Source organism: Bipolaris zeicola (genome assembly GCF_000523435.1).
Source record: "Bipolaris zeicola 26-R-13 unplaced genomic scaffold scaffold_356, whole genome shotgun sequence".
NCBI classification, from domain to species: Eukaryota; Fungi; Ascomycota; class Dothideomycetes; order Pleosporales; family Pleosporaceae; genus Bipolaris; species Bipolaris zeicola.
Window position 1 is genome coordinate 1 of NW_006912405.1, and position 18,290 is coordinate 18,290.

An 18,290-nucleotide genomic window follows, 5' to 3' on the forward strand; every position below is an offset into this window, starting at 1 on the left:
CACACACACACACACACACACACACACACACATACACATACTGCACACGCTCTTCCCCTCGTGCGTCGCCCGCCTCATTCGCTGCCTCGCCAGTCCCCACCACCGCGCCCATCGCTGCCAGGCACATCCTAGAGGTCCGCCTAGCAATTCTCACCACGTCCTCCTTGCAGCGCACTTCCCCCCCGCCCCCTGCCGCGCCCGGCGTCACCACTCGTCGCGGGAAACCTGGGCGTCCTCGCTCCCACCGTCCGTCTGTCCAAACCGGCAACCGGTTCGCGCCTCCTAGTCGTCGAGCCAACATACACCTGCGTCCGCCCTTCGGTACCCGCCCGGCATTGACACGCTTTTATGTACGTCCACCTGCGACCTCTCTCTCTTCGCCAGGCCTCGTCTCGTCTTCGCCTTCTTCGTGTGCCATGCGCTTCTCTGCTTCTTCTTTGCTGCCATTGCCTCTCCGAGTCTGACCGTTTCACCTACTCCCACTAACATCATGTTGGGCAGCCTTCTCCTCCCCACCAGCCCGCCGGGCCCAAGGGGCACTACTTATTCCCCCACAGCAGCGCCGCCCCTTCCTCCCCGCAGAAACTCCCTGTCCACCCAGCCTGCTGCCAAAACCGCCGCCAAAACCACCCCGCTGCACATCAAGACGGTCAAGCTGTCGGGCGCCATGGACTCGCGCTACACGCGCCCCTCGTCCCCCCGCAGGGCATATGGCAATCCTGCCAGAGCATCCACCGGCGGCTTCTCTGACCCATACTACGACTCGTCGTACTATGCCCGCCCCAGCTCCCCACGCGCCAGCGTTGATCGTTTGGCTGCTGCCTCGTCGATTCATTCCCCTTACTGGAACCAGCCCACTGCCTCTCTCGCCGCTGCCCGCACCAGCAACCTCAAGTACGACTCGTACACTACGACTCGCCCCCGCCGCAACACAAACGACCTGACCCGCCCCAACGTGAGCACCAGTGCCCTCCCTCAGACGTCCCTTCCCCTCCGCACTCCCTACTCGCCCCACGCCACCTCCCATGCCGACCGTCCCAGAAGCCCCCTCACCTCTTCCTACGACAAACGCGCCGACACTTATATCACCTCTGCTCCCTCGCGATCCCACAAGAAGGTCTACAGTGTCGACGATACCAGCCACTTGACCAAGCTTGTAGCAGAGGTCGATGCCTCGCGCCACAGGGACCACGCAGATAGGGGCTACAATGTCACTAGTGGTGGTCGTACTTACCATGACTCCAAGCCTTCACCGCGCCTGTCTGACATGAGTAACGATGGCTACTCCTACACGGACCCCGCAAGCATGTACCGCGACACAGAGCCAGCCTGGAGACGTCCACGTGCTGGCAGCATTGAGCGCAGTTCTCGTCCGACGAGCATGATTGCCGAACGCCCTCCACGCACCTCTACCCGTGAACTCGGCCCTCCACCATCCACTCGAGGCTTCGACAAAATTCACCCCGCTCCACGGGTCCATGGCCGGTCATCTTCGATTGACAGAACCCCAGTCCCCAAGTATGACCCCTATCCGGATGCACACCTTGGCCGATCATCCTCCACACGCTCCCGAGCCCCAGCTGCCGTTCATCAAGAATCCCGCGAACACCGTCGTGACACGTACCGTGACGACTACGACCGCAGGGATGTCGAGAACAAACGCCACAACACCACTTTCGAGGACCGTGACGTCACATCCCGAGGATTTGGCATCGCCCCCACCGGCCCTCCCCCCCTTGCACATGATCATCATGCCCTTGATCGACAGCCTGTCTACCCTCCTCAAGAGCCTCCCCGACCCAGGGTGCAGGAGCCTGCCGCCTCGTACTATCAGCCCGAGCGTGCCGAGGCTCGCATGCCTGAGGTTCGTAGTTCCCGTGACCGCGACGTACCCCCTCCAGACTATGACCGACGTCCCCGTGAACGGGACCATGGTAAACATGACAAATACGATGGCAATGGTTTTGTTCCCACCGCTGCTGGAGCTGTTGCAGGCGTTGCTGCCACTTTGGGCGCTGCTAGCTACATGAAGGCCCGTGAAAAGGAACGAGGTAGTGACCGTGACTCTTCTGGAGAAAGAGAGCGAGAGCGCCGAAAGGAATACGATGAACGTGACAGGCGGGACCGTCCTGATGAGCGACGCGAGAGGAAGTCTGAAGGCCGCCGCAACTCTCTAGCACCAGCTCCAGCCGTGGCTGCCCCCGTTGCCGCCGCTGCCGCTGCTGCCCCTCCTCCAGCTCCTCCAGCACAGATTGCTGCTCCCGACTATCCAGCCTACCCTGACCCAGATCGCAAGTACCGTGACCGCCGACAGGATGATGACAAGGACAAGGTGCCTGTTTCTTCCAGAAAGGCCCCATCGCCTGAAGGCAGTGGAGATGAACGGCCACGTCATTACGTTGACCGAGATGCTGAGAGGCGAAAGGAGCCTGCTCCACAACCAGCTGCTGTAGACCCCGATGAGGAGTACCGACGACGCATCCAACAAGAAGCCGAGCGTGCCGGTCGCAGCAACCGTGACCGGGAGAGCGACTCTGACCGCGAAAAGGATAGACGAAGGCGAAAGGAAGAGCGTGAAAGATCCAGGTCTCGAGGCCGAGAGGAACCGTCACGTGCATCGCCTCCTCGGGACGCACCTAGCTCTCGGGATGACCGCTCTTCAGCCACCCACAATGGAGGCATGGTGCAGGAGCCTGACACACTCGACAAGGAATCAGAGCCTGCTAGCAAGAGCGTGCAGATTGTTGAGCCACCCAAGGAACCCGTGGCACCTGTCAAGGGCATTCTCCGCAAGCCTACTGCCAAGTTCCCAGAGGATCCTGAGCCTATCCGCGAGGGTGTAGCACCCCACAAGGATGCTCTCAAGGGCAAGGACATTCCTGTTGGAGCTCGATGGACAAGGATCGACCGACGCCTAGTCAACCCAGAGGCCTTGGAACAGGCCAAGGAACGTTTCGAAGAGCGCATGGACTGTGTGATTGTACTCCGAGTCTTGACCAAGGAAGAGATTCAGAAGCTCGCTGATCGTACAAGGAAGATCCGCGAGAGCAGAGGTGAGTTTGTCAATGAGTTGGTTAAGCAAGCATTGCTAACAGATGCATAGAGGATGACGAGTACGATCATGAACGACGAGAGAGAGAGGACCGTGACAGACGCAGCCGCCGCTCCAAGGACGACCGAGATGACGAGGATCGCGATGATGACCGCTATCATCACGAACGTGAGCGACGTCGTCGCTATGATGATGAGAGCGACTACGAAGGCCGCGATCGATCAAAGAAGCACGACAACGATGACGGAAGGTGATGCCACTGAACGAGTTTCATGCACTGCTACTAGCCATTTTTCTGGTCTGGAGCATGTGCTTATGTCGTGTTGAGTAGAGGAAGAAAACGCTTAATTACAAAAACCTACAAAGAAATTCTGTCGAAGAAAAAGACGATGAGAAAACCATGGCAGCTCAAGCGTCGGACAGCAAGCAGAAACAGGACAAGGTATAGGATGGCACGTTTCAACGTCTGACAGCAGACGGTAAACGGCAGACAAAGGCACTGGAACATTGTCCTAGGACCGTTTTTCGCGTCCAGCTTGCCCCAGTAGTAACGCACCAGGTTACGAAGTTGTAAATTTTTATTATTCTCTGGTGCAAATCGGCAGTCACGGCGTTCCCATGGAAAGAGTCGCATAGCTATGGTGCTTTGGTGTTTATAAAATTGCATTCGCCTTCGATAAAGCCTTCGATCTAGCATCGCTGTGTTATTCCGTTTTGGATTACAAGCTTTCATCGTTTTGTTTCTTTTTTAGAGACACATGTTTGATTCAGTTGTTTCTTCTTTTCCTTTCTTTTTTTATGGCATCAAGCATGGCGCGTGGGAAAGGGGGGTTGGGTGGTTAGATCGTGCAATAGGGAGCTGGGGTGGCAAACAATTCTTGCCCTTCTGTACATGGCTTTCTTCTTCTATCCCTTTGCTTTTTTCTTCTTACCACTCTTCGTTCCGAATTACCTTCTAAGGGGTTGAAATAAAAATATTTTATTTCGATTGCATGTTTGTTGGCTGCCTCAAAAGTGTGTGTAACTCATCGTTGGATAATTTCTATCCTGATACTGTTTAGGCAAATGGGGTAATAGTCATACCGATGAACAGTTAGTTGGGATTGGAAATCTCGATGATGACGCCCAACACCACCACCGTCATCACAACCATCATCATTCACAAAATGACGGTAAGACAGTGCACGTGGATTGTCCGCCCTTACCTCCCTAACCACTCATAATCATCATCATCTCACCGCGCACATGCACATGAGCACCACACGTAGATCAGATCAGCCCAAATCACCCCGTTCGCCGCATCATCTCCTTTCTTTTTCCCTTTTTGCTTCTTCCCGAACTAACATCCTTTGCTTTCTTCCGGTACAGCGTCATGCAGGGGGGGGGGCTTTCGGTTGCAGCGATGCTATAGCGCAGTTGTGGTTGTGGGTTGTGGGTTGCGCATGCAGGGCGTATGTAGGGTATTTAAGTGCGTGTGTGAGAAGGAGGTGGTATGCAGGGATGAAAGGGGGTTTGTGCGGTGGAATGGTTGGATGAGCTAGTTAGGGGGAAAAGAAAGGGGAGGTATGTGTGAAGAGGGGGGTTTTAGGAAGGGTGAGTGACGTATTGAGTGTTAGTGGAGGGTTGAGAGGGGGTTGTCGGTTTTTTTGTTGATAGGAGTGCAGGTTTTTATAATATGTTTATTAGGTGTGTAGTTATGAGTATATTAGTATGTATATCGGTTTGGAGTGATACGAGTCCTTGAGGGGGAGTTCTTCAGGGTCTTCTTGGACGGAAGCTACGTATGCGCTCCTATGCACGTGACTGTAGCTTCCCACCTTTCTTACCCTCCGAGGGTTCGTCCTCTTTCTCCAAGCTCAGTGCTTAAAGTATCTCACTGGCAGAGTTCATGGCATCTTCTACCCGTACCCTTCACCAACTCGAACCTTGCTTGGCACAATATTTCCATCCGCCCACGCCCGGCTGCATACATGTATTCGTATCCTGGGATATATCCATGCTATCGACCTGCAAGTAATGCGCCTGTGCGCCGTCAAGTAGATATTGGCCTTTTGGTGTGGCGGGCATGCACTGTATACGTTAATACCCCCAAGCCAGTACAAATGAAACATAGAGTAATAAGAGTGTTTTTCTTTCGGGGTGATATGGTATGTACGCAGAGGATGTTTCCCAGCCCAGCCTCGCACCAATCCATAGGATACGGGATCTTTCTCTCAGTTCCACCTGGGACGGGACCTTGTTCGCCGTGGCCACAACATAGTTCTAACAGTCATAATTTTTATTAGCCGACCGGATCTTCTAACAAAGAAACAAACAAAGAATAGTCGTAGAAGAACGTAGTGCATGTGGGTGTGGGGAGAAAAAGAAAACGTACTACTCTTTTCATACGCAGGCGGAATCAACCACCGCAATCTCGCTCCCGCCCCACACGAATCTCCAACAAAATGACTTAGACCATTATTGCCCACAGGAAACGCTGTGTTCCTGCTACACCCATGGTGGTGGTTTGGATCCGTACCGTCTTGACACTGCGCTTGATATGTAAGCCAGGCTTTATGTACCGTGAGGGGGAGAAGAATGAGGAGGCATGTGTATGCTGGGTAACAGCGAGGGGAGTACTTGCGCATATTTGAAATGCCCAATAGGTTGTGCCTTGCGGGTCGTCCTGGAAAGAGGATGAGATTATGGTAATTCCTATGACATGATGCCGTACATAAGGCAGGATCGGGTCCGAAGAGAGCTCGGACAGCCTAGAGGGGGAAAGGGAATACCCGTCATCAGACCTCGCTTTACCCTTTAAACGGCAATTCATCTATGTACCTACTAATGATCCGCCTAGATTGAGGTGGCGATCATAAAAGCATTGAAGATGCAGCGCTGACACAGCATGCCGCTGCGTACAAGAAATGAAGTTGGCCATAACGCAAGTAAGATAATCGTAAATGTGCAGAGTTTGACTATATAAGAAGGTGAGTGTTATGCACCCCATAGATGGGTCGAGACCGACTTAGTAAGCTACTCAGTGACCACTTAGTCGAGCGACGCTTGGATATAATAGAATGGGATTTTCTGACTCGTACAGTATAAGGTATAGTTTGGAGAGGTGGCATATTTAAATCAGAGAGGTACCGTCTACTGTTTATCCCAGCATGGCTCAATGGAATGATTGATCGAGGTTTCCCAATCAGATGCTGCGCAGCACACTGCATGGCCTGCTTCCCTATACCAGAAATACCTGATAACTAAAGAAGTCTAGTGCACGGGGAGGAGAAAGGTATATCGTATGATTGGGGATAGCGAAGGTGCTTATGGTGAGACGGGAGAAGAATACGAGCATGCCGGCAGATGCACAACTTAGTTCGAGTTGAGAAGCATGAACGAAATGGCTATTTGGTGGAAGTCTATGAAACCATAAATACTTTATGAACGAACAAGGGTGGCATAGGTGAATACGAGACATTCTGTACAGTCTTTTCACTATGTCGCGGTCGCTACTATTACTTTAGCCATCCCCATGTGAATCATCTTTCATCCTTTTTCAACCTTCTCAGCAATACTACCCACTCACTCCTGCCCCCGACTGAAAACAAAATCAGCCGGTGCCCCCGTAAGGACCAAGTCTTCCGGGCTCAAATGCTGCAAACCACCCTCGCCAAATGCAAAATCATTCTCAATCTGCATGAAGAGGTACTGACCCGCCTCGTCCAGCGTCCAAGGCCAAGGGCTTGGACTAGGAGTAGAAGGCGTGACGATCCCCGATGATTGTGCATTACGAGCATTCCCTTGCTGTTGCCCCGGGTATTGGTTTAAAGTATCAGATAGTTGAGCAGTGCCAGGATGATTCCCTGCTTCGTCTGATTCCATGATCAACCTGGACGCGGTATCTCGATCGATGTAGTGGAAGAAAAGCTCTAGAACCCAATTCGTTACTTCCCATGTCTTTTGGAGCTCCCGGAGACCCAGCAGGCAAAGCTTTGCACGATGCTCGGCTAGTGTGCGGTTAATGCCGGTCGAGCGGCGGAAGTGGACGACGTGGATGCATAGCGTGTTGAATAGGTTTGTGATGACGTGCATCTGAGCGTGACAGATGCTACTATCTGGTAGCATGTCTTCAACTATGCGTGAGTTGCGTGCAGCGGCCTGGAGCGCGACGTTACCTTCGGCTGGTACACTGCGGCTCTCATCCATGATGAAACTGGTTCGGTGAAGGAGAATGAGGAGATTGTTGTATGCGAGGTGGAGCATGCTAGCTTGGAAGTTGGGCACGCCGCTAGCATCGGTGTCAAGTCGCATGATGCTGGGGAGGTCATTCTTCCACTGGTATAGTTCATCGCGAAGCCTGGTCGTGTCTTCGGACGTCAGTGTGCGTCCGGGTAGATAGCCAGCATCGACTACGCGGCCGAGAAAAACTGCCAACTGCACCATACTTATTGCATAAGCAGTCGAGCTGTGGCGGACATCTGCTGGAGAAGAGGATCGAAAGGCATATGCAAAGTCGGAATATGACAATGGCTCTACGTCGCAATCTTTGTCGCGTATCCGGCATGGCAGGCCCAGAGCGGCCGCGCATTGTCTCTCACGGATGTAAATGGCCCACCACAGTCTTCTCTTAACCCTGGTAAGTTTTTCCTCTGAATTCCCCCCACAGCGATGTAGTGCCCGTGTTTCTGATAGACTGATGGCTGTTCCAAGCCAATGACGGGCATCTTTTTCCAACAAAGCGCCTGCCCTCCAAAAGCTCATCAGAAGCAAGGCTTGGATCACAGCAAGTTTGTCAGTCTCGTAAGTCGCGTCGTAAATGTCTTTTGCGCGAATGTAAAAGAACCATTTTGCTCGGTGACGATTGCCCCATCCTAGTTTCTTCAGAGTTGATTCGTCACAGTGAATCACGCCAATGAACAACATCGCCTGCAATAGCAGGGCAGACATTTCTAGTCTGTTGTAAGTGATCCAGTAATCGTCTTCGTCAATGATGGCAAAGTGCGGGTGAAACCATTTGAAGTAGGCCTCTAGTAATTCTTTTCGGATGTCGGCAGGGGGAAATGAAAACGCGCCTTCTGCCTGCAGAGCCTTCTTCCTCGCGATACGCCTTTCAGCCTCCCATTCCGGAACATTTGCTTCTTCTCTAACCGCTCTGGGAAGAGCATGGCGGAAGCAAGACTCGCGAAGTTCTACTGCAGCAGGGGTGGGCGCTCCTGCCACGTAACGTAATGAACTGGATTCGCCGAGAAAGACGGCATCTTCTGGCTGAAAATTCTCCGTTGTTGCTTGGCTGTTACTTGTTTCTGGTGCTGTCGATGGCGTAGGGAACTGATTCTGATTACCAGTGACCGGCGCCTGAGTGTTGACAGGACTGTTGAAGTTCGACGACAAAGAAGCCAGGACGTGTGATGCCGCAACCTCATCCTCATGCCGTTGCGGGCTGAACACCGGCAAGCTAGGTGGACTACGTTTATGTCAGCCTTTACACCTCGCGAAAAGATCCCTGGGGAATATTTGCATACGTTTTGCTTCGTGCCTCAGCTTCGACGCGCGGCTTTCTAACATGCTTTCCGCGCTTCGATTCTCGGGTTTCGCATTGCAAATCAGCGGTCATACAGTTGCTGCAAGGCTGTCGATCGGTTACATCGCACTTCACTCTCCGTGCGTTGCATGTCACGCATGCTAACCTGGCGCGTTTGCGCGGCCGTTCAGACATGTTGCCGGCTCGCAGCGTGGATTAGGGAAGAAGCCGAAGTCGGTTATCAGGTCTTGCAAGGCAGCAGTTGGCGGCTTGGCAAGATTGTGGTAATGTGATTCGTCCAAAGGCCTCTCCAGGGACAAAGGATATAGCGATTTTTCTTCAATATGTTTAATCGGATCATAGAAACTTGATTCATGCAAAAAAGTTACGGAATTCCTTTAATACTGCATTTACCTCCATGTTAGCGCATGCGGGTGGTGAAGGAGAACGTTATCGATATCGGCTATGCATCGGCATTGAGTACAGTACATCATCACCCGCTCCTGCACGTAACTACAATCTGAGTCAGTAAAACAAGTCAATCAGGAAAGCAAGTTGTCGGAATAGAAACAATTCATCATGTCGCACCTAGCCCGCCGATTCTTCGCTACGACATCCCGCAACCAAGCCTCCGCATTAGAAGCACGCGACGAACTGCTCACCCGCTTCCAGAACGGCCCAGTCTCCGTCCGGAAACAGCTTCTCGATGCAAACCAGCTCCATCTTCTCAATATGACACTGAAACGCACTCCCTCATCTTTTAGTTCGCCCCGAGCCGGGACACCTATCCCACCCGGTTATCATCTCGTCTACTTCACGCCTTCCATTGTCGAATCCGAGTTGGGCCTAGACGGCACGGACCGCACTGTCAATCCACTCCACCCATTCACAAGACGAATGTGGGCAGGAGGTGAGCTGCAATGGTCAAAAGACTGCAACGCGCTGCTGAGGGTAGGACAGGAAGTCGAGGAGACTACCAGGCTTCTTAGCGCCGAGCCCAAGAAACTGAAGAATGGCGGAGAAATGCTGGTAGTGGGGGTAGAAAAAACATTTTCAAACGACCATGGCATTGCATTGACAGATCGTCGCAATTGGGTATTTCAACGTGAACTCACACCTGAGAATCCGATGAAAGCACCACCAAAGCCGGAAGAAGTGCCATTGCCCAAGGGCCAGTACGAACGGGATTTCTGCCAGACGCGAACTTCGTTGTTCCGATTTTCGGCCTTGACATTCAACGGACACAAGATACACTATTTGCCTGAGTGGTGTAGGGAGGTCGAGGGACACCGCGACTCTGTTGTGCATGGACCACTAAACTTGATCAACATGCTAGACTTTTGGAGGGATGCCAGCAAGAGTGGTGACATGGAAATGGTGCCCAAATCTATAGCATACCGTGCTATGAGCCCGTTATATGTTGAAGAGCCATATCGCATCCTGTTGAAGAACAGTTCGACCGAGCACCATAGTACAGCAGGCCAAGGAGAATGGAGTGCCGAGGTCTGGGACAGTTTTGGAAAGCAAAGTATGAAGGCGACAATTTTGGAGTAGATTCATTATTCATCCGCTCTGAAGCAGAGAGCGTATAGCTCAAAAGTCAGTACAACCATATCTCGATCTATATCAAAAAGATCTTGAATGCGTTTTCAAATGCAGTTAAGTAAAGTCATGACTTCGACATCGTACAATGCAACACCCTCAGTCCTATCCTTACGCCCACTTGCCGAGAACACTCATGATAATGAGTCCGGAAACCAGGGCAGACATCGCGGACAGAGTCCTTATTAGACCCGCGTTCATCAATTTTCCGCTCATCCAGTCTCGCGCCAACATCTCTACGAGACCTACCCAAGCAAGGATACCAGCCGAAAGAGCATCGAGGGTTCCGATAGCAACGAGAGTGCTGGGGTCACTGCCGTTGAAGTGGTCGAGCACGCCAATACCGATGGCCATGCCAATGGGTGTGATGAGTGCAAAGGTACCAGCCATGATGAGTTTCTGTAGCGTTCCCGCTGCAGCCTTTGGAAGATCAGCAATGCAAGTTCCCAGAGCGATGCCTTCGAACATCTGGTGGAAGAGAATGACAACGAAGAGGGTGATGAAGAACCCATCACTAGCTACAACGAGGGTGATACCAATGACTAAGAAGCGCGTTAGTTGGATGGTACCATGCGCATCAGCATAAACTTACGGATGGAGTGGAAGATGATGCCAGCCTCAAGGTTCATCACGTTAATTTTCTGTTCCATGGGGGTAGCAATGCGCATGGGTCCATGTGCGTGTCCGGCGTGACCGTGGTCAGACCCTTGATCCGAGCTAGGAGTAGAGGCGACCTCGCCAGACTTGTTGTCGCCGGCAACCGCTGCAACCTCTGTGCCGCTGCTTGAATGCTTACTTTGGCGCCACTGTACAAAACGAGCACCGAGATAGTCTACCAAAAAGGAAAGGAACAAACCAGCCATGAAGATTGCGGCCGTGGTACCCTCATATTCTAGTCTGCCAAGACATTCATTCGAGAACATGAGTTGAGCGTGAGTAAAGAGATGGATAAATGCAGTCGAAATGACGATACCGGTACCGAATTGCTTCAAGACAACGAAGATGATGTTGTCAGCGCCGACGAGGTTGAACTTCCTGGTCAGAACGGGAGTGAAAACTCCGATACCGCTGGTGACGAGGATGACGAAAAGAAGACCGACTCGAAGACCAATATTGTAGTTACGATCAGGGGCTTCGCATACTGGTCCAGAGCTTCCACCAACGCAGTGGGGGATACCAGCGTGCTCGTGACAGTGCTGGCCGCTGTTTCCGGACTCGCTAGCTGAGCCAGCTGCAGGCTCCTCTCCATGGTCATGCGAATCTCCTGCGCTGTGCGACTCTCCTTCTGTGCTGTGCGACTCTTCTCCTGCGCCATTGACAAGGATCTTTACATCTTCGCCCCTGTTGTCGACACAGTATCTGGATAAATTAGTGTCGACTCTACAGAGTGGAAACTTTACATACACTCCAGAAGAATGCGAATGACAGTCTGTGTATTGCGATTGAAATTCCTCGGTGGCTGTAGGCCCAGATACCTGATACTCTTCCTCACCAACCATGCACCATCTGTCTCATGTCAGTTCAAAATATCCCACCCAATCTCTGAAGTTGGTGACCTACAGTACGGTTTTGTGTGGATGGCAATCTGATACGGCAGTAAATGTTGGAGACGACGTTGTGGCAGGCGCAGAGGTAGTCCGGCGGGCCACAGAGCTTGTGCTGGTTGGGGTTGGGGTCAAGGTTTGGGCAGCAGCAGACCCTGCAAGAAGCAGGACCGCTGACGAGAGCATGAAGTGCATTGTCGAAGGCATAGCCAGGGGGTAGTGAATGTGCCAGAAAAGCGAGCCGACTGGTCTCGAGGTGTGTGTGCGACAAGAGTGGTCAGCGCACCCGTCCTGATATAACCGTGTGGTCAAGCCTCGGTGGAATCAGCGGAGCGGAAGAAAGGCACCACGGTTCGAAGGTGCAGGGCCTCTGGAACCCTACGAAGAACTTTCCGGGTCCCATCTATTTGGACGAGAGGCGCCATGGATGCGCTTGGCATTGAGCACCGTGTTGGATTGATTGCCCTTGGCATTTGTTTACATCCGGAAACACATCGAATCATGGCCTGCGCTTGGTCTCTGTATGCCCCAAATCCGACAAGCGTCTTCTGTACGTGGGCGGGAATAGCGCCACAAGTAGGGTGGCGGACAGCTTGGCGATGTATGCTGGGTGCATGGATAGTGGGATGCGTGGGTGGTGCTGCGGCTTTTACTACCAGAGCGGTAGTGATAGTCTACACGCACATCTATACAGCAGTTCTGTTGCTGGAAGTATTCAAAATACGTCTTCGTCTCTCGAATCTTGTCGATGTCAATAGCTCACCTCTGAACCAGGTCAAAAATAAGATAGTAAGTCTAGCTTGGCATCATTCATCAGTTCCTATTGGAGATCCATATGACTATCTCAATATCTTCAGCTCTACGAAAGTATGTCACTCGACAGCAAATGCTGTCTGGAAGGTCCCTGTAGTAATACAAGGATGTCACAATGTACCACATTCGGCTTTCCTCAACATGGCCATGAATCCCGACAGCTTGTATCTTGGGAGCGAGAATTTCTCTCCATTGGGCGCCCATCATGGTACTTAACCAACCCCAAAATCACGCTTGAGCGGAGAAACATGTATTCCAGACCCCACGCGGCTGAAAGCCAAGCTCTATCGCAGAGACTGTACGTCAGACCAAGCACTGGATGCTTCTTCAGGCCCGTGTTGTGTAGTATCGGCTTCTCTGAACGGGCATCAGACCAGGGTGTATCTGCAGCTGCCAGGTGGAGGCGTTTTTTTCTCCAAGCCTCGGCGGCTCTGTTCAACGTGAGCTCGGAATTTGAGTACCGAGACGAATAGTGCCAACTAACAACAGGCCAGCCTCGTGGGATATATAAAGAGCCTGCAGCTTGTCTCCAGCTACCCTCGTCCAGTATCCGGCATCCAGCGCCTCGGGACTTCAATATCAATTTCACATCCAATCCCAGACTCGGCTGCTGTCCCTCAGACCAACTTCACAATGGCTGCTCGTGTCTCTGCTCTCCTGCTCCTTGGAGCCTCCGCCGTCATGGCCGGACCTATCGCCCCACGTGATACCTTCACAATCACTACCAGCGAAAACGCACAAATTTCTGTCGGTGACTCGACATGGAATGCTGGTGCCGTCGATAATTTCCCTATCCATGCATCCTGCAATGCTACTCAACGCACGATGCTCCAGAAAGGGCTCAACGAGGCAGTGCTCCTCGCCCGCCATGCTCGCGATCACATCCTCCGTTGGGGAAACGAGTCCCATATTTACACCAAGTACTTTGGTGATTCTCCTACCGGTGAACCTATTGGTTGGTACACCAAGATCGTCGACGGCGACAAGGCCGGTATTCTCTTCCGATGTGATGACATTGACGGAAACTGTCACCAGGATGGTACATAAACTCACTCCAAAACTTGAAGAGATATTAGTTACTAATAGAAATCAGGATGGGCCGGCCATTGGCGTGGATCTAATGCAACCTCAGAGACTGTCATTTGCGACCTCTCCTACGAGCTCCGCAAGCCTCTTGAGTCCATGTGCATGTATGGCTACAATGTCGCCAATGGTGCCACCAACTACTTTTGGGCTTCGGATCTTATACACCGCCTTCTTCATCTTCCTCCAGTTGGTGAGGGTGTCGTAGAGCACTACACGAATGAGGAAGAGGAGAAGTACCCTAGTGTCATCAACCTTGCTAAGAACAACGCTACATACTCCGCTAGGGACAGTGACACTATTCAGTACTTTGCTCTTGAGGCCTATGCTTATGACATTGCTGTTCCCGGTGTGGGTTGCCCTGGTCGCTACGCTGCGCCTGAGGAGTCTCCAGCCGCCACCTCTTCTTCCACCCCATCTGCCACCTCTGCTGTCACCTCTGCTGCGGCCTCTGCAACCGCCAGTGAGGCTGCTGCTGCGCCTGCCGAGGCTTGTGAGCCCCACAATGACCACTGGTAAGTAACTTCTTCGCTACACGTCCACTAGTATCCAGCTAACTGAGCAATTAGGCACTGCCCTCCTGGTGTCCCTGAGCCTACCTCACCTCCCTCTTAAGCGTTCATTGCGCTATGATAGCTATGGGTAATTGCTACGTATGAAGGGCTGATTTTGACTGTGTCATCCAGTCTCCGAAACAAAATCAAAAACATCACGATAGACATTAATGATAACCCAAAAATACTACTCTTGCTCCTATCTTTTCCATCGGTTGATATGACCTTTCTGTGTGGTTCAGTTCGCTAAGAAATTGGCGTTGTGGTTCTTCACCCTGATTGGGTCTAAAAATGATATTATGCTTATATTCTGCGATACCTTTTCTCTTAAGCGGGTTGATGTTCAGGATCCGTCACTCCATATTAGCTTGTGGTGCTGAAAAGGTATGAAATGATGAAGCGATATGGACTGGGATAACACTGATATCCACGCACTTGCGCAAGATAGAGGGAGGTAGAGGCAGGACATTTTAGCTACTCAATCGCACCGACGAGTTGGATCTAGCTCCCTAATACACTCTGATCACATGACTACGCGACATTCTGGCGCCGTGGGGAAAGCCCCAAGCTGGATCTGGCCTACCTCTTGTATTGACGGCAGGTACCCCTCCCAACCCTGTCCTGGCACTGCAAATACAGAGCAAACTTTCTCCCTTTCTCTCTACTGACTTAAACTTCTCTTCGTCCATTCTGGCGTGCAACACCGCAATCTGTGACTGCAGACATGACGAACTCATCCGAAGCTCTCGCACAAAACAAGCTAGATAAAGCACGAGAGAAGCTGCTTTGGTAAGACCACTAATACATCATTATACGTCAATACTGACTCACATATAGGGCAAAGCACAGAAATGCCCGGTTCTCACAAGCGTATCTGATAGTCCCTGAATGTCCGACGCACGAGAACGATCTAGCTAATCCCAAATAGCGAAAAAGACATCAAACGTGAAGAAGGTCGACTAGAAGAGCAGAAGCGATGGCTCGCCACGAGGCGCTTGATGCTACATGGGCAGTACAGCGATTGGCTGAACGATACCATCGTCAATCGCACCATAATCCCATACTGCAAGATCTGGAATCAAAACCTTGCAGCCCAAATGCAAGATCGTTTGCCACGAGAGATCCGAGACATGATATATCAGCACCTATGGCACTATGATCCCGACAGAACATCCCCCCATCTGCTGGCGCGACAGCATGTCAAGCAACACTACACCTTCACATGCCCCTACTGTCCACCAGACACGATTGCAATGTTCCCACGCCTCATAGACATTGCTCAATGCATGTTCCGTGCGGAAGATGGCGATCTCAGTCAGTTGTTTGATCATTCTGCTCTCCCACACTATCTATCCCCAGACTATGTCGGCGACCTTACTGCACATGAGATCGGAGTGTCATTCTACAAGTCTCTCAATGAAGAAGATCTCTTACAATGCCAATCGAGTCGCATTGAGTTAGTCCTGCAAAGCGACGCTTTTCATCTCGGCCTCCCTACAATGGAACTGATCCGAAGTCTGACAGTTCATTGCAATATCGATCGCTACCGTACTCCGCCACAGCAACACGCTCTTTCTTCCAAATGTAGACATACCTTGAGCGAAACAGCACTAGTTCGCAGTGAGTTATTGTTTGACGACTTCTGCAGCTTACTTGATATCAAGAACAAGAAGGACTTCAAACTTCACGTTATCATGCACCAATGCTATATTCGCTTGAATGTTCTAGAGGAAGCAATCAAAGCACTCCGATCGGTGCTGGAGAGCTTTTTGCGAGATGGCTCCTTTCTCACAGTGACCTGGACCTATCGTGGGCACTGGGATAATGCAATGGGTCCTCCTTGTCATCAACTAGTTTCTTGTGAAATAACACACGCCTTGGATGCGTCCAATGACCCATTGTTAGATGACCCAGAATGGAAACTGGATCTATACGAAGTCTTGGATCAGGTATGTGTGGTCGTAAAGGACTGCATGTCCAGCCCACTAACATGCTCCCAGGCTGAAGACATCATTATGCCGGAACACGCAAAGTTCGATGTCGAGCCTGCCAATGTTTCAAAGACTTCAAATCGCAGCGCAATCAACCGTTTTGTGCACAACATGTACGACTTGAGCGAGATACACAATCTGGCTGTGATGAACGTCATCACTCAGGGTACAGATGTTCCATCCGAGTCCGAGGTAGAATCTGATGTCAGTGATGGCTGCAAATTTGGTCTTTGTGCTCATGAAGATGATGAAGAACTGTGAGCATCTGCGCAACGGATCTTGCTCCTGATATTGGAGTGGCTTCTCGCAGAATCTTTACTAATTACGATACTGCATTACGGTTATGACTAAACACATGTTTCAGAGAGCATTCGTTTCATGCAGTGGTTATTGTTCATGTACTTTTCCAATTAGATAGAGGGTAACTTCAAAAAAGCATGTCGGATATCACTCTAGCAATGGATGTTGTGTACACGTCATTGCATTCTCGGTGCTATCTCCACACCATCTTGACACCCTTACTTGACCTGCTCACTCGTTCAGCGCACTTATGCCTTCACTCAAAATGGTCTTCCTTACGTCTTCCCTTTCCATGACAGCATCCGCGAGCCTAGTATAGTTTAGATACTTGTCCCGCATCTCCATCTTCAACATGTTACCCCACCTATAAAACACCAGCAGATACGCATCGACCACGGTAAAGCTCTCACCAATAGCCCAGGTCCTCGCCTCCAACTTCTTCTCAACGTATTCAAAGCACTCCTTGACCTGATTCCTACCTGATTCACGCAGAGCTTCATGCGTCACTTCATCCTTGATAAATCGCGCAGGCCGAAACAAGCATCCAAAAGCCTGTCCATGCATTGTCCCTGATAACCACGCCATCCACTCATACGCCCTCGCCTGCTCCATCACTCCCTTTCCAAGTAAATTCTTCTCAGGTGCCAAAGCAGAGATGGTGGCAAGGATAGCCGGTGTTTCGGTGATGAGTTCACCATCGATTTCTAGAATCGGGACCCGGCCTTTGGGGTTGAGATGTAGCTGCGATGCTGGGAAGCCCCGCGCTGCATGGAGATTTGTTGCGTTGAAAGAAAGTGAAGCGCTGTTTAGAGCGATATGTGAGGCCAGGGAACAGGAGCCTGGGGTGTGGTAGAGGTGGAGGTTTGGCGCCATGATTGGATGTTGCAGGACGCAAGGTTAGGATTATGATGATGCGTGTTTGTTGGAGTACCGCGATGATATTTTGTTATTCAGAGAGAATATTTGCTGTTCGAGCTGTTACGGCTTTGAAGACAGGTGTCATACTGCATGTTAGCAGCGGAATTGTTGCCGCTAATCAGCAGCCGTACTATCATGAGGTGGTGGCCTTATTGTCCACGCAGTAAGCATTTATGCGAACCTAGTTCAGACACGATATACCTTAATCAAGATATCGTAGTATTTTCACTTTGTGAAGATGATCTAACCAATAGAGAAAATAACGCTGATCATAGTCATTCCGCTGATAGCAACGTGCCTTTCAACGTTGGAGAGTCGGCAGAAACATTCCGGCATACATTATACTAGTGGCTCATCACGTGACGACTGTCTAATCAAAATTTACAAAAATCTAAAAATTTATAAACTTATAGAACCCTCTTACAGAAATATAGCATATATAGCTATGAAGTAAATAGAATTTTTCTACAAAGAGGAAAACCCTTCTTATTACTGGTAACAGCGACCTCGGCCGCTGTCGCCATTTACTCTGCCTAAAAACGCTGATGCCGCCGCTCTACTAAGAAACGATAAAGCAGCGTTATTCTCGTATCGGTCCCTATGTAGCGGAAATCCTTGTGGGCCGGAATGAGCCAATGAGATACAGCATGGCGCGGAGATAATTGCTGACTTTGCGCTCTTATTGACTAGTTCTGGCCCACGAAGTAAGTTTTCCGGCACACACGAAGGGACTTTAATTAGCTATTTCCCTTAGGGTGGAAGACCCCTGCAAAGCGCGGGTAGCCTGGTCATTAGGTCTCTACATTGGGATCTCAAAAACGCTATTATCTCTAGTTAGAGTAAACACCCAAGAAAACAGGCAGGAGAAAAAACACGACAAACAGCGAGAAATCAATTTTTGGAATTATCGTCACAAAGGACTGGAAATAC

General features: G+C 51.0%; 9 protein-coding genes across 9 annotated transcripts; 4 read left to right on the plus strand and 5 right to left on the minus strand.

The window, feature by feature from the left end:
* Nucleotides 1-490: 490 nt before the first annotated feature.
* COCCADRAFT_111108 (uncharacterized protein) lies at nt 491-3,306 on the plus strand (the record flags this gene model as incomplete). The annotated part of the gene is made up of 2 exons (XM_007719837.1): nt 491-3,053; nt 3,104-3,306. The coding sequence occupies 2 exons, from the start codon at nt 491-493 to the stop codon at nt 3,304-3,306; spliced, it is 2,766 nt and encodes a 921-aa protein (XP_007718027.1).
* A 1,657-nt stretch (nt 3,307-4,963) lies between these two features.
* Nucleotides 4,964-5,864, minus strand: COCCADRAFT_111090 (uncharacterized protein; the record flags this gene model as incomplete). The annotated part of the gene is made up of 3 exons (XM_007719838.1): nt 4,964-5,122; nt 5,208-5,314; nt 5,582-5,864. The coding sequence occupies 3 exons, from the start codon at nt 5,862-5,864 to the stop codon at nt 4,964-4,966; spliced, it is 549 nt and encodes a 182-aa protein (XP_007718028.1).
* Nucleotides 5,865-6,616: 752 nt separating this feature from the next.
* COCCADRAFT_111095 (uncharacterized protein) lies at nt 6,617-8,750 on the minus strand (the record flags this gene model as incomplete). Its single annotated transcript, XM_007719839.1, has 2 exons — nt 6,617-8,498; nt 8,557-8,750. The coding sequence occupies 2 exons, from the start codon at nt 8,748-8,750 to the stop codon at nt 6,617-6,619; spliced, it is 2,076 nt and encodes a 691-aa protein (XP_007718029.1).
* A 384-nt stretch (nt 8,751-9,134) lies between these two features.
* Nucleotides 9,135-10,109, plus strand: COCCADRAFT_111104 (uncharacterized protein; the record flags this gene model as incomplete). Its single annotated transcript, XM_007719840.1, has 1 exon — nt 9,135-10,109. The coding sequence occupies one exon, from the start codon at nt 9,135-9,137 to the stop codon at nt 10,107-10,109; it is 975 nt and encodes a 324-aa protein (XP_007718030.1).
* A 159-nt stretch (nt 10,110-10,268) lies between these two features.
* On the minus strand, nt 10,269-11,896 carry COCCADRAFT_111102 (uncharacterized protein; the record flags this gene model as incomplete). Its single annotated transcript, XM_007719841.1, has 4 exons — nt 10,269-10,699; nt 10,750-11,516; nt 11,562-11,663; nt 11,718-11,896. The coding sequence occupies 4 exons, from the start codon at nt 11,894-11,896 to the stop codon at nt 10,269-10,271; spliced, it is 1,479 nt and encodes a 492-aa protein (XP_007718031.1).
* Nucleotides 11,897-13,147: 1,251 nt separating this feature from the next.
* COCCADRAFT_111103 (uncharacterized protein) lies at nt 13,148-14,212 on the plus strand (the record flags this gene model as incomplete). Its single annotated transcript, XM_007719842.1, has 3 exons — nt 13,148-13,553; nt 13,608-14,112; nt 14,167-14,212. The coding sequence occupies 3 exons, from the start codon at nt 13,148-13,150 to the stop codon at nt 14,210-14,212; spliced, it is 957 nt and encodes a 318-aa protein (XP_007718032.1).
* COCCADRAFT_111089 (uncharacterized protein) lies at nt 14,209-14,382 on the minus strand (the record flags this gene model as incomplete). Its single annotated transcript, XM_007719843.1, has 1 exon — nt 14,209-14,382. A coding segment is annotated over one exon (174 nt), but the record flags the coding sequence as incomplete, so codon positions are not given.
* A 493-nt stretch (nt 14,383-14,875) lies between these two features.
* On the plus strand, nt 14,876-16,403 carry COCCADRAFT_111110 (uncharacterized protein; the record flags this gene model as incomplete). The annotated part of the gene is made up of 4 exons (XM_007719844.1): nt 14,876-14,940; nt 14,989-15,021; nt 15,080-16,100; nt 16,152-16,403. The coding sequence occupies 4 exons, from the start codon at nt 14,876-14,878 to the stop codon at nt 16,401-16,403; spliced, it is 1,371 nt and encodes a 456-aa protein (XP_007718034.1).
* A 270-nt stretch (nt 16,404-16,673) lies between these two features.
* Nucleotides 16,674-17,315, minus strand: COCCADRAFT_9800 (uncharacterized protein; the record flags this gene model as incomplete). The annotated part of the gene is made up of 1 exon (XM_007719845.1): nt 16,674-17,315. One exon carries the CDS (start codon nt 17,313-17,315, stop codon nt 16,674-16,676), a length of 642 nt encoding a protein of 213 aa, XP_007718035.1.
* Between the last annotated feature and the right edge of the window lie 975 nt (nt 17,316-18,290).